This window comes from Herpailurus yagouaroundi, unplaced genomic scaffold, assembly GCF_014898765.1.
Source record: "Herpailurus yagouaroundi ecotype Mexico unplaced genomic scaffold, PumYag 162504, whole genome shotgun sequence".
In the NCBI taxonomy this organism is placed as follows: Eukaryota; Metazoa; Chordata; class Mammalia; order Carnivora; family Felidae; genus Herpailurus; species Herpailurus yagouaroundi.
Genome location: NW_024423228.1, coordinates 1 through 14,354, shown reverse-complemented (window position 1 = coordinate 14,354; position 14,354 = coordinate 1). Strand labels below are relative to the sequence as shown.

Below are 14,354 nucleotides of genomic sequence, written 5' to 3'. Positions count from 1 at the left end.
TTTTAAGGGAATTCCAGCACACTTCATGTAAAACTAGAATTAAAAGAATCCACTTGTTCTCAAGATGAGAAAAAAAAATAGTATACCAAAGAGTTTGAGCAACAGGTCTTCCCCTAAGTTTTTTAGGGAAGTTAAATCCTCAAGAATCTCAAATAAAATACAATATTACAAACTGTCTTTTTAGGTTTTAAAGCAGTTTGTTTGCTTTATATTGAAATGTGTAAAAAGGCACTTAATATTTAATAAGTCAGAAGTCCCAAATAGAAGGAGCTCTTTATAAATTTTGGCAAAATTTTTAATTACCAAAGTCAGATGACAATTGCCATTTCTTCACATCCATTTAACATCTAATCTAATCCATTTAACATAAGAGTATTTTATAAAAAGAAACCAAAAAACTTTCACCTGAAAATTTCTATTGAAATATGATATGATTTTCTATCAAATATTAATTCTCAACCAAAGCTCTCACTTCAAAGTCCTAAAAATGGGAACCATTCTCTGAAAATGCTACACACCCATCACCAAGATTTACTTCAGAAAACCAAAAAGGAACATAATATAAATTAATCTAAAAGCATCAAGATAAAAGTCTGAAGAAGACATATAACCATATTCCAAGGGGATTATTTAAACCATGCTAAGTTCAAAAATGTCATAATGTTACAGGCAAAGGCAAGTGCCCATATGTAAAACTGCAGGTTTACCAAATGCCCACGTGTAAAACGTTAGTTCTCAAAGTGTGGTCTGTGGGATTCTGTTTCATAGGGTCCAGAAGAGAAAGGTTATTTTCATAACAATACTAAAGTTATTTGCCTTTTTCACTTTCTCTCATGGTTATATAATGTAGTCTTCCAGAACTACATAACATGGGATAGGGTCATCAATCTGACAACTGGTGTGCTTCTGCATGTCTTATTTTTTGAAATTTCTGAGTTTTAATTTGAAATGGTAAATAACAAAATATATAACCTACATTGGGGTCCTCAATGATTTTCTAAGAGCATAAAGGGGTTCTGAGACAAAAAACAGTTGAAAACCACTGTTCTAGAGTATTTCAAGGCCTATGGCAAAAGCATGTTAAGGCTTTTAGAGTCAATAGTAAGGGGCACAGGGATGACTCAGTCGGTTAAGCACCTGACTCTTTGGTTTCAGCTCAGTCGTGATCTCATGTTTCATGAGATCAAGCCCCAGGTCAGGCTCTGTGCCCAGAGTGCAGAGTCTGCTCAGGATTCTCACTCTCCCTCTCTCTCTGCCCCTCCCTGCTCACACTCTCTCTCTCAAAATAAATAAATAAACATTAAAAAGAAGAGTCAGTAGTTATAAAAGGTCCCCAGCCCCCCCCCCCCAAATCAAATTCCCCTAAAAAAACTTTAAATTTATTAAAGTTTCTGGGCATCATTTACAGGATGTCCAACATCAATTCCCTACAAAAGTACTTAACATAGCAGCTAAGAAAGTTTGCTGCTTATAAACTAAATATATCTCTACTACAAAGTAATATTTGAATACTTAAAATAAAAGCAGAGAAAAATTAAACTTCTGAATATAATCAAATATATATGTATTAACTAATAGATACTTGCCAAGGTATCACTACCTAAAATAACCGGGAAGATTAAGATACAAACAATGGCCATAGACAATAAGAATTACCTTTAGTCATTTTTACAAAATCAAGAGCATATAAACATGAAATTCAGAAATATAAAATAATAATCTCCATTGATTAGTTTTTATTAATTTTTTTTATCTAACTTGAGTAACATTTAAATAGAAATAGAATTATCAAAAATTACTGAAGATTCTTGGGGAAAAATAGTCACCAAGCTTTCAGGTAGAATATTATCAAGGGAAAACTAACTTTCTATCAGTTCTTCTACATCTCTGCAGGGGGTACAGCAAAAGGAAAATTAACATAAATTAACACAAGAGAAATTAATTTAGCTACTATAAGCAACTTCTTGACAATTTTACTGAGGCACATTTCCAAGAAATACTCCGGAATCTCATTTCTTTGGGACTTAATCTAAATCTATAAAGTCCCATTATTTAAAGTCTCTTCTGGTAGGAAAAAAAAACCCTAAAATAGCACATGTGGCCTTCCAATGTACCATAAAGGACAGTCTACAACCTCTTAAGCAATATGTTATGTATTACAGATTATTAACAAGTAGATAATGTATACATTCTATGTGGCAAATTTCTAAACATATGCTGGTATTTTCCGCACCTTACCATTAATCTAACTCTGCCTCTGTCGTGAGCCAGCCTACTTTTGTGAACGTCAGACTAATAAAAATGAAGTAAGAAAGTGATGCTGCCAAAGGTAAACTTACTAACTTGAGAGAAACTGAGTACTAAATACTATAAAATAAACTGGATAAAGCCTAAATCAAATCAAATCAAAAAATACACTGGATAAAGCCTAAATCAAATCTGAACAACTGATTTTTCCATATTTCTATTTCCCTAAATTGGCACTGGGAATATGGAACTGTTTGTGCTATAGCATTGTAAATATCATATTCCAAATGACAATTTTCCATTACCTAAATATAAGAATTAGGATAGCACTGGAAGCAGGCAACATTCTTCACATGAAAGTGGATAACCCAGAAGTTTGCTAATGTTTATAATTTAAAATATAAACTATTTCATCACTACCAGCATATAACCCACTCAGAGCCTGTTACTTAGTATTCTAGTAAGAAAAATTACCAAGTTTTTAAATGAAACCTACTTAAAATAGGTAATCACTGCTATGAAAAACTTTTAAGTAGAAGTAATGTAAAAGAATAAAGTATACAAGGAAATTCTCCCTACCAGTTTACCCTATTTCAATGATATGAAGAAAAAAAAAAGTGCTTGCTAAAGAAGTGAATTTTCATGACAATAAACACATTAACAGAAATGACAGACTTAATTATAGTTCTACATGTTGATGTAACAGGTACATCTACATGTAAGACGACAACTCAATCTTTCTTTTGAAGAAAAACATATACATAAACACACAGACAAACAGACATAGATGTGTTTGACTGAAGAGTCTTGAATGTTGCATCTTGGGCCCAATGGATAAACCTAACTTTCGGTAGTAGAACTTCAAGTGGAAGGAGTCATTACTGTAGTTTTATAACAGAAATGTTTGTTTTATGACAGGAATGTTTGATTTTTCTTTTTCATTTCTTTGCAGACAGAACTTATTCACTAAATATACGTATACATATACTCCCCTACATCTAAAGCAAAGACTTGGTGACTATTCAGATGATGAGTGTTACAACTGGTAAAGGAAGTAACCTTAAAGTGAGTCTCTAAAAGTCTGAGGCAATCATTAAGCTGTTTGTTGTCCTACTCTATTCTAGAAATCTAAATTTTCATGTGGATACAGGATATAACTAAGTTGAAATAAAGGTGACCTTTGTTTCCATAATTCACTGAGCACCGTTCAGCAGTCCTATGAACAATGGGATGAGAGAATAGAAAGGGGAAAGGAAAACTACCGTTTCCCTAGTCTATGGGTATAAAAATATTTCTCTAACTATATAGACTGTAAGCTCCTTGAAGACGGTGATTGTGAGCTCCTTGAGGACGGTGACAAATAGTAGATACTCAATAAAGGCTGGCTGACCAAATGAATAAATGTTACAGTAAGGTGCTCATTCACTCCCACAACTGTCTATAAATAGGATTTCAAGGAAGCTACTTAATATAACGAGCAGAATGGTTTAGAGAAGAATTCCCTTTTCCCCAGACAGACAGATATCATAAAAATTGGGTTGATCTACCTCATTACTCTTGCTTTGAGATAGTGTCAGGCTATCATTGGTCAGTTCCTCATCATCAGCACTGTTTCTGCTAAGAACTTTACTCTTCTTCTTCTTGCAACCCCCATCACTGGCAGGGCTGCTGTGATCTTCATCATTGCCTTCATCATTCTCATCCTCATCACTTCCACTTCCCTCATCTTCATCATCCTCATTGTCTCCATCACTTCCTTCTTTGTGAGATGCAGATCTTCCCTTTCTCTTTACTACAGTAGGTCGCCAATCATTGTCATCTTCACTGTCATAGTCATCCATATCATTCAGCTCTTCCATGGATACAAAATCCAAAAGTGGTCGATTTCGACGAAGGTTCCACTTTTTTGGCTCACTGACTTGTTCCTCTGTAGTAGTTGTTGTAGTGGGGACTGATGGAGATGTGTTAACAGCAGGAGGACTTATGGCTGGTGTGGTAGAAGCAGCAGAAGCAGCCACATTATCAGATACTGTCGCTTTTTCTTTCTCCTCTCTTTCCTTCTCTTTCTCTTTTTCTTTCTCCTTCTCTTTTTCCTTGTCTTTCTCTTTCTCCTTTTTCTTTCTAGGTCTTTCTCCATTCTCTTCTTCCTCCTTCTTTTCCATTTTAATTAACTGTTTTTCTGAGGACAGTATTTCTTCCTCTGCAGAATTTTTAAGTTGTTCTTCTTTTACTTTAATATCTTCATTCAGTTCTTCTTCTAAAATATTTTCTTCAGAATCACTACAGGAACCTTCTCCACTGTCCTTTGAAGGATCTTCACTTCCATTACCACTCCCTTCAGAATCTGTTGAAAATATGAGAAAAAAAAACCACACATATGTATATACATACACACACACACACACAACGCTGACACAAATGAAACCACCAAAATTTGTGAGCAACTTGCAAAACAATATAAACAAAGTTAAGTCAAAGAATGGTAGACATTCCCAACCTGATTAAATAAATCAATGAAGTTGGTATAATGGTTTTAATTCAATATAGCACTAATGAAGATGAATATATGTAACTCTAAATTAAAACATGCTTTAAAAAGCAGAGCACTATTTTGTGTCATATAGCTCATGCTATATTTGGTACCCTAGAAACAGTTTTTTTCCCCTAAAAGTAAAGGTGTTTCTTTTTAAATTGGGCACTTAATTTTAACTTAATTATATAATACAGATCAAATTCTTCTTCTCTTCCATCTTCCTTTCATAAACTGTATGAACCTACAAGTGTTGAGTCACATTCAGAACAAGAAAAATCTGGCCCAAAAAACTTGGTTTCATTTCTTTCACTCTTTACCCAGCAAAAATGAGCACAGGTATTTATGATAGTCAACATCCCTAACATATCAATCAATTTTATGAGTACCAAGTTCACAGGTGAAAAGAGACAATAGCACTAGCACAGTTAATAGAAGTTGCAAGAGCTGTTATAAATTTTCCTGCTTATTAGGATACCTTTCCTATCAGTAAGAGCCACCTAAACTTTCAAAAATTCTAGGCAGTAACTACACTAGCCCCCAGAATGAAAGAAATTAATAATTTTTTAAAAAGAGAATCTATCTTGGAAATGAGCAACCACAGTAGTCACTAGAAAGATAGGCTGAGAATATTAAAGAATTCATGCAGGACTTCAAGCTTTCTGGCAAGTTTCTTCCACTCCTGATGAGGGCAGGCCAGGCTGTCTTAGACCAACACTACCCAGTAACCTTCAAATCCTCTTTATACCTAATCAAATTAATAAAAATCTAAAATAAAGGAAAGGAGAAAAAAGGAAAGGAACAGGAAGAAATAAGAAACAACCAGTCATAATCAGGTCGTGGTCAACACCATCAGCAAAATCTGTAGAGTGATAAATTTTTTGAGCATATAACCAAGAAAAGGGTAATAAAAATGGTGGAAAAAAGTCTATGTTTCCACACCATTTTAATTTCTGTTAACCAGCCTTAGCCACTATAATTAACTGGGCATTAAAAGATAGAAAGTTGTAATTAGTATCAAGTATCTAAAATACCCTAGGAATACTTTACAAATGACTGATTAAAAAAATCCTGCAAGTTAAATCACATAAAAAATAAAGACTAACATACAATAGATACTGGCTGACCCTACAAAATAATTGTCAATCTCAAGATGACCATGCAGGAACCCAAGACTTATTCAAAACTGTGGCAGGTGGGGGGAGGAACCTCTCTAAATAATCTTACATAGAACACAATGGCAGTACCATGTAGGTCAACAATCCCTTAGGTGAAACTTTTGGAGCCAGATGTCCTTCAAAATTTTGATTTTTTTCAGATTTTAGAAGGGTAACATGGTATATACACAATATATTACACTAAAATCTCCAGTGAGGTCTGTGGCACTATCCTATAATGAAACACGTATCTGCATTAAAAAGTATGATAAGTACGATAAGGCAACACTACAAATAAACTATCAGTTCCAATTAGGTTTTACCATGAAACAAGTGTGTACCAAACTTAAGAAACATTTTTGGATTTGTGAGCTTCCTGAATTTGAAAAATAAAGAATATCACCCACAACCAGGTAACTTGTTTTCAGTCCAGCAGTTCTGCAAATTGTTAAGAAAATTGTGATTTTTTTTTAACACCACTCATAATTAAACCCAACCTACAATGAAACACTACTTATGGTAAAATAATTTCTAGATATTTTAAAATAAGGATCTAATAAATAATAAGCAGAATTAACTAAACACTTCTAAGTCAAAAAAGAGTCTTTGTGCATACTGACTACAGAAAATTGGAACATCTTGCAAGCAATGCCATAATTAAGAGAGATGGTCCCCATTACCAGAGATACTTTTTAGAAATACCTAAAAGGCATTCCTAATAATTTTTACCAATAAAAACAACAACAGATAACAAAAGTAAGATTAACTGGGGCACAAACGTGGGTACCTAATCAAAACTGAGACGAATCTAGGGGCAGCTGGTTGGCTCAGTCAGTTAAGCATCTGACTTCAGCTCAGGTCAGGATCTCACCCTTCATGAGTTCAAGCCCCACGCTGGGCTCTGCACTGACAGCTCAGAGCCTGGAGCCTGCTTCAGATTCTGTGTCTTCCTCTCTCTCTGCCCCTCCCCTGCTCTCACTCTGTCTACCTCTGGTAGACAAATAAATATTAAAAATAATGTTTATAAATAAATAAATAAACATTAAAAAATTAAAAAAAAAAAGCTGAGACCAATCCAACTTTGCTATTGCTTGGTAAATTTTACAAAATGTTAAAAATTTTTATGATTTTGTCTTGGTTGTTGTTGTTGCCAATGCCAATCATTTATTTTTAAATGTATAGGGAAATTGATACTCTTTGATTCTGTTTTTGTTTTATAATCATGTCTGAATAGAAAGCAATTTGAAAAAAGATTTAAATGCTTTACATATGTTAACATATTATTAGATGAATCTGAAATTTTTCCACAAATCCAAAACCTAGTAGCTTACCCAACCCTTCATTCTCCAAATACAATACATTATTCACACTCCAACTGCAGGCATCAGGATTATATCAAATTTTATCTTTCTTTGATTTCTGAAAAATAACTTCTTCACATCTGATTAGTCATCACTTCTTTTTGGTACATATGCACTTGAGGGATGGAGATAAACAATATTTAGTTACAAACATAGCTTGACAAAAATAACAATGAGAAAATCAGAGTCTTTGTCTATAATTATATTTTTGTAGGCTGCAAAGAAAAATTTCCTATTATTACAAATTCAAACAATGACTCTGTCAAGTTCCAAATCCATCACTCTTACATCTTTTTTTTTTAAAGGTAATAATAGACTAGAGAAATAAGTCAGATACATCACGTAAGTCAGATACTTAGCATTAGAAGCAATTCTAACTCTTCAATAAATTTATTTTTTTTTAGGAAAAAAGCTTTAAAATTGAAATCCCTCTTTTCTATTCAGTTAAGTAAAAAGTAACCTTTCTCAAATACACAATATAGCAAACTCTCTCTCGAAACAATAGCTGTTTGACAGTTAAGCAATTTTTTACAGACACAGATTTTAAAAAACAACTTTCAAGAATTCTTTCACAATATTCAGTGCTTAAGTTCTCCCCATGATAAATATTAAACAATAAAATTGGTATGATTTGACTCAGTTTTATTTTACCTTTGCCATGTAAAGAATCATCTTTGTTCATCAACCTTAATTAACTATTCCCTTCATTGATCTAATGCAATAGCGATTAGCATTTATAAATATACACAATACAGAATAGACAGAACACCAGTCTACAGGTTATTCAGTTATCTCCTTGAGGCCATTTTTGACTAATCCTGTACATCCTTCTTAAAAAGTCAACCAGTCAACCAACACAACTCCTCTTCTATTCATTATCTGTGTCATTTAACATTTTTTGGGTAAATTTAGACCAGTGGTTCTCAAGTAAGAACAATTTGAATTCTGTCCCTCAGAGAACATTTGGCAATGACTAGAGGCAATGGATGAATAGTCACCATGAGAGACAGGGGTGCTGTGGCGGTGGAAGGAAGAAGAGATACTACAGGCATTTAGTAAGTAGAAAACAGATGCTGCTAAACATCCTACAATAAACATGACAAGCCTCCATTACAAAGAGTTATGTAACAAAAATGCTAATAGTGCCAAGATTGAGAAACCCTAGGGGCGCCTGGGTGGCTCAGTCGGTTAAGCGGCCAACTTCGGCTCAGGTCATGATCTCGCGGTCCATGAGTTCGAGCCCCTTGTCAGGCTCTGTGCTGACAGCTCAGAGCCTGGAACCTGTTTCAGATTCTGTGTCTCCCTCTCTCTGACCCTCCCCGTTCATGCTCTGTCTCTCTCTGCCTCAAAAATAAATAAACGTTAAAAAAAAAAAAAAATTGAGAAACCCTAGTCCAGCAATATAAAGCCTCAATTTAACCTCATTATATTTTCCCAAGCACATCTCTTTTATTCTTTTACTCAATCCAGATCCCCAATCCCCTGGACATTTTCCAGGCTCCACACTTCTAATATTAAGGTTTCCCTCACCTAGGCTGCTTCTCCTTCAGTTTCTAGTTCAACTCATCTCCTCAATGAATTGTTCTAGATAAAGTAGTCCTATCTCCTTGACTTAAACTACACAAGTAATCAATCATGCCTTGCATCATTTTACTGATTTAATTATTTTAATATCATCACTTTTCTTTGTGAAATCACCATAATATCCAGCAAAGTGCTTTTAAACAAAACTAAAGATCAATAAACATATCTTGACCAATTAGCCTAAATTAGATTAAGTGTAAAATACTACCAAAGCAAAGTAGCAGCCTGACCCTTCAGGTAAATTATTTTCTGGCAATTTGTCCTAACTAAACTAACTATGGCCCAAGATCTAAAGTTAATCATCCTACCTTGGCCAGTGTGTTAGTGGAAACAACACTGCTATTTTGTTTTATTTAGAAGGAATACAAGCACTCATCTTCAAAAACATTGATCAGATTACTAAATGTAATCTGTCCTAACCCCAATCCTAGGATCAAGTCTCAAATATAACCAGTCTAACTAGGTTAAATGATAAAACTGCCAATAATCTAAAATGGTAATTTTATGTGGTTCAGTTTAACATGTCTACATATGGTTCTTCTGGTGGTTATCACCATAATTCTAATGTTTTAAGACTTATTAATTTTACAATTTATTTACTGACTGCCCTCAACCAAAAATGAGAAATTTAGCTCTAATGTGACTCTTGATCTTGGGGTCGTGAGTTTGAGCCCCATGTTGGATGTATAGATTACTTAAAAATAAAGTATTTAAAAAAAAGAAATTCAGCTCTAATTTCACATTAAAGAAAAAACAAAAGATGATCTATTTTCAGTTTGTACTTTTCTAAAGGACTTGTGGCCATTAACATCACTTGCCAATCTTATTGGCAGGTCATTTTTTGATCAATATTTACCTTTTTGTATTTTATCACGGAGAACTACATGAATAAAATTACATTTACCTGCAAAGGTATTGAATATAATCTTTCAGAATTGTCTTTATTCTCAAAGCCAAACAGAAATGTGAAGTTTTTTAGCCAGAATTTCTGAATTCAAAATGAAGAGCAAAAGAAATTGATGCACAGAATCCCATGAATAAAAATGGAGGCCAACCAATCTAATCATTTTAATATTAAGTTCTAAGGGAGTCAGTAGTTCATTCAACAAGTCATTTCTAGACATTGCTTTTAAAAGCTTTGATCAGACAGATGGTAAGCTATTTCTCCACTTCAGTTTCATCTACTCATACATAGGATTGGGATCCCACAACTCTAACATGACTGAAAACCAACGAAGAATCTATGTCTTGTTTCTTGTAAGAGTTCAACTACCTCAGGCAAAGAAAGGATACAAACAGGAAACACTAGTAATCTAGAGTAAGCCACCACCTCAGCTATGAGGGACACGAATGCACCTTAACCAAAAATGGAAAATAAGATTCAATTGCTATTAACCACTTTAAACAAAATCATTTTCTACTATAATCTCCTTTACAATAGCATAAGAACTGCACAGGGGCCAAAGAAGTAAATTACAAATAGAACAGACTAGGTATGATACAAGAGGGAACAGAATGTATACATATTTTTAGTGTTTTTAAGAGATTTTTAAAAAAATTATCAGCCTAACAACTCATCCTCCCATTTTTCATACATAAGTGATAATTCCCATCAATTCTGATTAAGATTTACAAGATCAGGAATCTATACTTAGCTTGATACCAAAAATTATCTTGAGAAAGTAGTTTGTATCATTAGATCGTTTTAACCTTTGTAAAGACAAGTGCTAGTGATACCTGTAAATGACTACATCTCAATAAAACAAAAAAACCTACCAAGTGAGGATTTATTGTCACAGAAACAATTATGGAACACTTAAAGATTTGGCTTTAGAGTTTTTTCATAATTGGTGTTCAAATAACTCATAACTTCTGAGACCCAACGACTGTTGTCACAGTTAACAACCTTGACCAAAACTACACTCTAACCAAAAATATTCTTATCTACCAAGGTTCTCACCAAGAGAACTTAAATAGTTTTGGATTTTACCTCCCGTCCCTTTTTTTCCCCTTCTTTGGAGGGACCAAACATCAGTGAGTTGACTAAATGAGAAAGAAAGTAGCTGAGAAGCAAAGATTAAAAGGCAAGATAAACTTAACTTTTGACTGTTGGGAGTGACCTCAATTAGTCATAACATCCAGGTAGCTTCAGTTTAAAATCACATCTATTTACTTTTAGGATCAAAGCAGTAAAAAGATTATTAAATTTTGGAGTCAAATATATCCATTATGGCCTAAGTGACCCCATGCAAGTTCTTTGAATTCAGTCCTGTTTTCTGTAAAATAGTATCTCCTTCATTAAGTTATTATAAAAGTTAAATGAGATTATGGAAATAAAATGTTCTCAGTAAATCACAATGCAAATTCTACTTGCTGATGCTATTGAAAGTAATATCAGAAACAACACAACCTAATTTCATCTCCTACCATCCCTAGCAGGAGAAAAAAAAAAAAAAGAAAAACCAGAGGAAAGGAGAGAGAAAGGACTAAGTATAGAAAGCTCTCCGGAAGAATATATTAAAAATACTAAAGGAATGAAATTGAAAAGGCTTTAACTTCTCATTTTATTTAAATCTCCAACAAAAGGGGACAGATTTAAAATAATTTTATTGTTCGTGTGTATTAGTATTTTTCACATAAAATAAACACAATTTGTATGCATTTCTCAGATTCCTGCAATTAAAACTATATACATGAAGCACAATAAACAGAAGATACCATGGAAAACCATATTTTTCTGTTTTCCATTTAGTATGTGAATATATGACCTTTTTAAAGTTTACTGTTTTTAGAATCACAAAGTATAATGAGCAAACATGTATCTTTATACTTCAGAGTTGTTTGGAAGGCCCAATCCACAAGGTCCAACACCTACCACGAAGTACAACTTTTCACACTGGCTAATTTTATTCTGGTAAGGGAGCTAACAGACAAACAGCAAAACTCCCCTCAGAGGGTGTCAAGTGATTTGAAAAGAACCCTGCTCATGGGCTGTATATGGCTCACGATACTCCCAGAGTATTTATTGATTTCGCAATACTTCTCGTTTTTTTTTTTCCCCTCTATCCATAAAATAAGCATAAATACATTTTTGAGTAAAGAATAGAGAAAATGCTTTCGAATCAATGGAATAAGTTTTTTTCTGCCTGCTAATTATCTGAGTATCAACATAAACAGAAGCAACGGTAGGTTCTAGTAAAAGAACCTTAGGGAAATCACATGGACAAAATAAATGAAGTTTATGTGCTTTAACTTTAAATTGACACTTAAATCAAAACCGATTTTTAATAGGCTCTGAAAATAAGCCCAATTCCAGGAAGCTGAGAAAAGGGAAGAGAGAAGGAAACATTTACCTGAGGCATCTCCAACTTTAAAATCACTGTCATCTGAACTATCATAATCGAGAGCTTCTAGCAGAGAAGCTGCCAAAGGCTTCACCTGCCTCCTCTTGGAGCTGCGATCCACTGTTAAGAGAAAAGCATTACATCGTCATTAATAATCACACCAAGGGCAGAAGACACCTGTGATGCTGAGGGAAGACACAGATGACCTCGTGCAGGGAATCTTTGTCTAATTCAGTTCTCAGCAAATGGTGTAAGAAGCTCGCGGTGGGTACGCGGGCTGGGGAGGGCTGGGCAGCAACACCTACAGCTCCAGCCTGGGGTACGGCAAAGGCGAACCCAGGCCGGCCAAAAGCGAAGCTGACCCTCTTGCACATTGTTATGTTTCTGCCACTTGTTCATAATCCCTCACTTAGATATAGTAACAGTCAATACAAAGAAACCGCAAAGCCCAGGTAATGAAGCCTGTTCATTCCCGTGTACGTGGAAGGTCCAAAAAAGGTCCAGTTTCCCGCAGGAATCTGCCACCCCCACCCTGCTCCCACAGGCCCTGACTTCTAGAAGGGCTGAAATGCACCTTTCTCCCGCCGGAGGCCTCCGACACACTTACTAAGGAATCCGTGAGGTGGTCGTTTGGAGGAGACCTAGGGAGAGGCTTCGAGAGCCCAGGCAGCGCCGAGGTCGGGACTGATACCGCGGCAACAAATCCGAAAGATGCTACTTAAAATCGGTGCAGCGACCGGACCCGGGCGCCTCTAGAGCGGCCCCGGTCCCCTCCCGCCCCCCACCCCGCCCCCTACTCCTCGCCGAACCGGCCCCTGCAGCTCGCGCCCCTTCCCACGGCTCCCCTGTCAGAGGCGCCCTCAGGCCCCAGCAGCCCCGGGCAGTAAATTTCCTCCGTCAAAACTGTTAGAAAAAAAAGAAAAGAAAAGAAAGAAAAACTTTATTAGCCTGCACCAGATGCAACAAAAGACCCAGAATTCGCAAAGTCCGAGGCCGTTTGCCTGAGACAATAGAGAAAGCAACGACCCGGATACAGCTCTGAAGAGAAGGAAGTGAAAATACACAGCAAAGCACGGCCCTAAAAGCAGCCACAGACGTGAACGCATGCGCCGAACTTGCCGCCGCTCTCCTTGTCTCTGTCTCTATCTCTCTCTGTCTCCCCAACCCCCCGCCCCGTGGGAGGAGGGGCCGAACAGAGCCGAGCAAGAACCGAGAGGAAACCGAGACGAGCCGAGTAGTGACGAGAGCCGAGAGCCCTCCCGGACCCTGCGCCGCTCTTCCTACACAAATCCCTGAGGTTTCACCGCCAGCCCAAATCCTTGGGAGGCAATTTTTGTTTCTGGCTTTTGTCGTGTAAGGAGTTACTCAGAGTACACTGGACGTAAAAAGAGACGTTGCTAACTTAAGTTACTACTAAAGAAACGTAAATAATACCGAGAGCCACACTCTACCTACTGCTTCTGTAAATTGCATCGCTTCAAATATCTTGGAACTTGAGAAAATTTTATTTTCCCTAAGAGGTAAATGAGGTGTGAGAATTGTATTAGACTTTGCTGCCTTGAAAATCACAAATGTAACAAGAGGGAAAAAGCATTGATTTAGTTATGTTAATATTACAACGAGTGTACTGTGGACAGTTATTTTCACATAAATAGTTCAATTTTACTAAGAGAAAGAATACATCTAGCGGGAAATATTCCATTTCACCAGTATATCATGTATGACCTAGGGATGTGTGTCCATATGAACGTGACATAATGCCTTGCATCTGCCTAGGGAATTTATTTTTTGAGACGAATTTTTAAACCCATAAGAACAGCTCAACATGCACAAACGGATTTGTTATTTCTTCAACAGTTTCAAATGCCATATTACATACAGGTTAAATACTTTTTTAATGATACTAAAATGTTAGAATCTGAATAGTATTAATATTTTTCAAAGGTTATATATCAAGGGTCGAGAAAGATTTGGATGAAGTTAATTCAGTTCATTAGTGTATTCCACACATAAACATGGAGTGGCAGTGTTTGTAACATGGGGAAGTAAATGTGTAGGAGTCAAATCATTAGTAGTGGAACTTACTCTTTAAAGAAACATGTTGGGGTGCCGGGGTGGCGCAGTCTGTTAA

General features: G+C 35.8%; 1 protein-coding gene across 1 annotated transcript; it reads right to left on the bottom strand.

Moving 5' to 3' along the window:
* Positions 1 to 3,794: 3,794 nt before the first annotated feature.
* LOC121026804 (PHD finger protein 14-like) lies at positions 3,795 to 13,352 on the bottom strand (the record flags this gene model as incomplete). The annotated part of the gene is made up of 3 exons (XM_040469587.1): positions 12,831 to 13,352; positions 12,233 to 12,343; positions 3,795 to 4,591 (listed from the first exon to the last, which is right to left on the bottom strand). Coding segments are annotated over exons 1-3 (909 nt in total), but the record flags the coding sequence as incomplete, so codon positions are not given.
* Between the last annotated feature and the right edge of the window lie 1,002 nt (positions 13,353 to 14,354).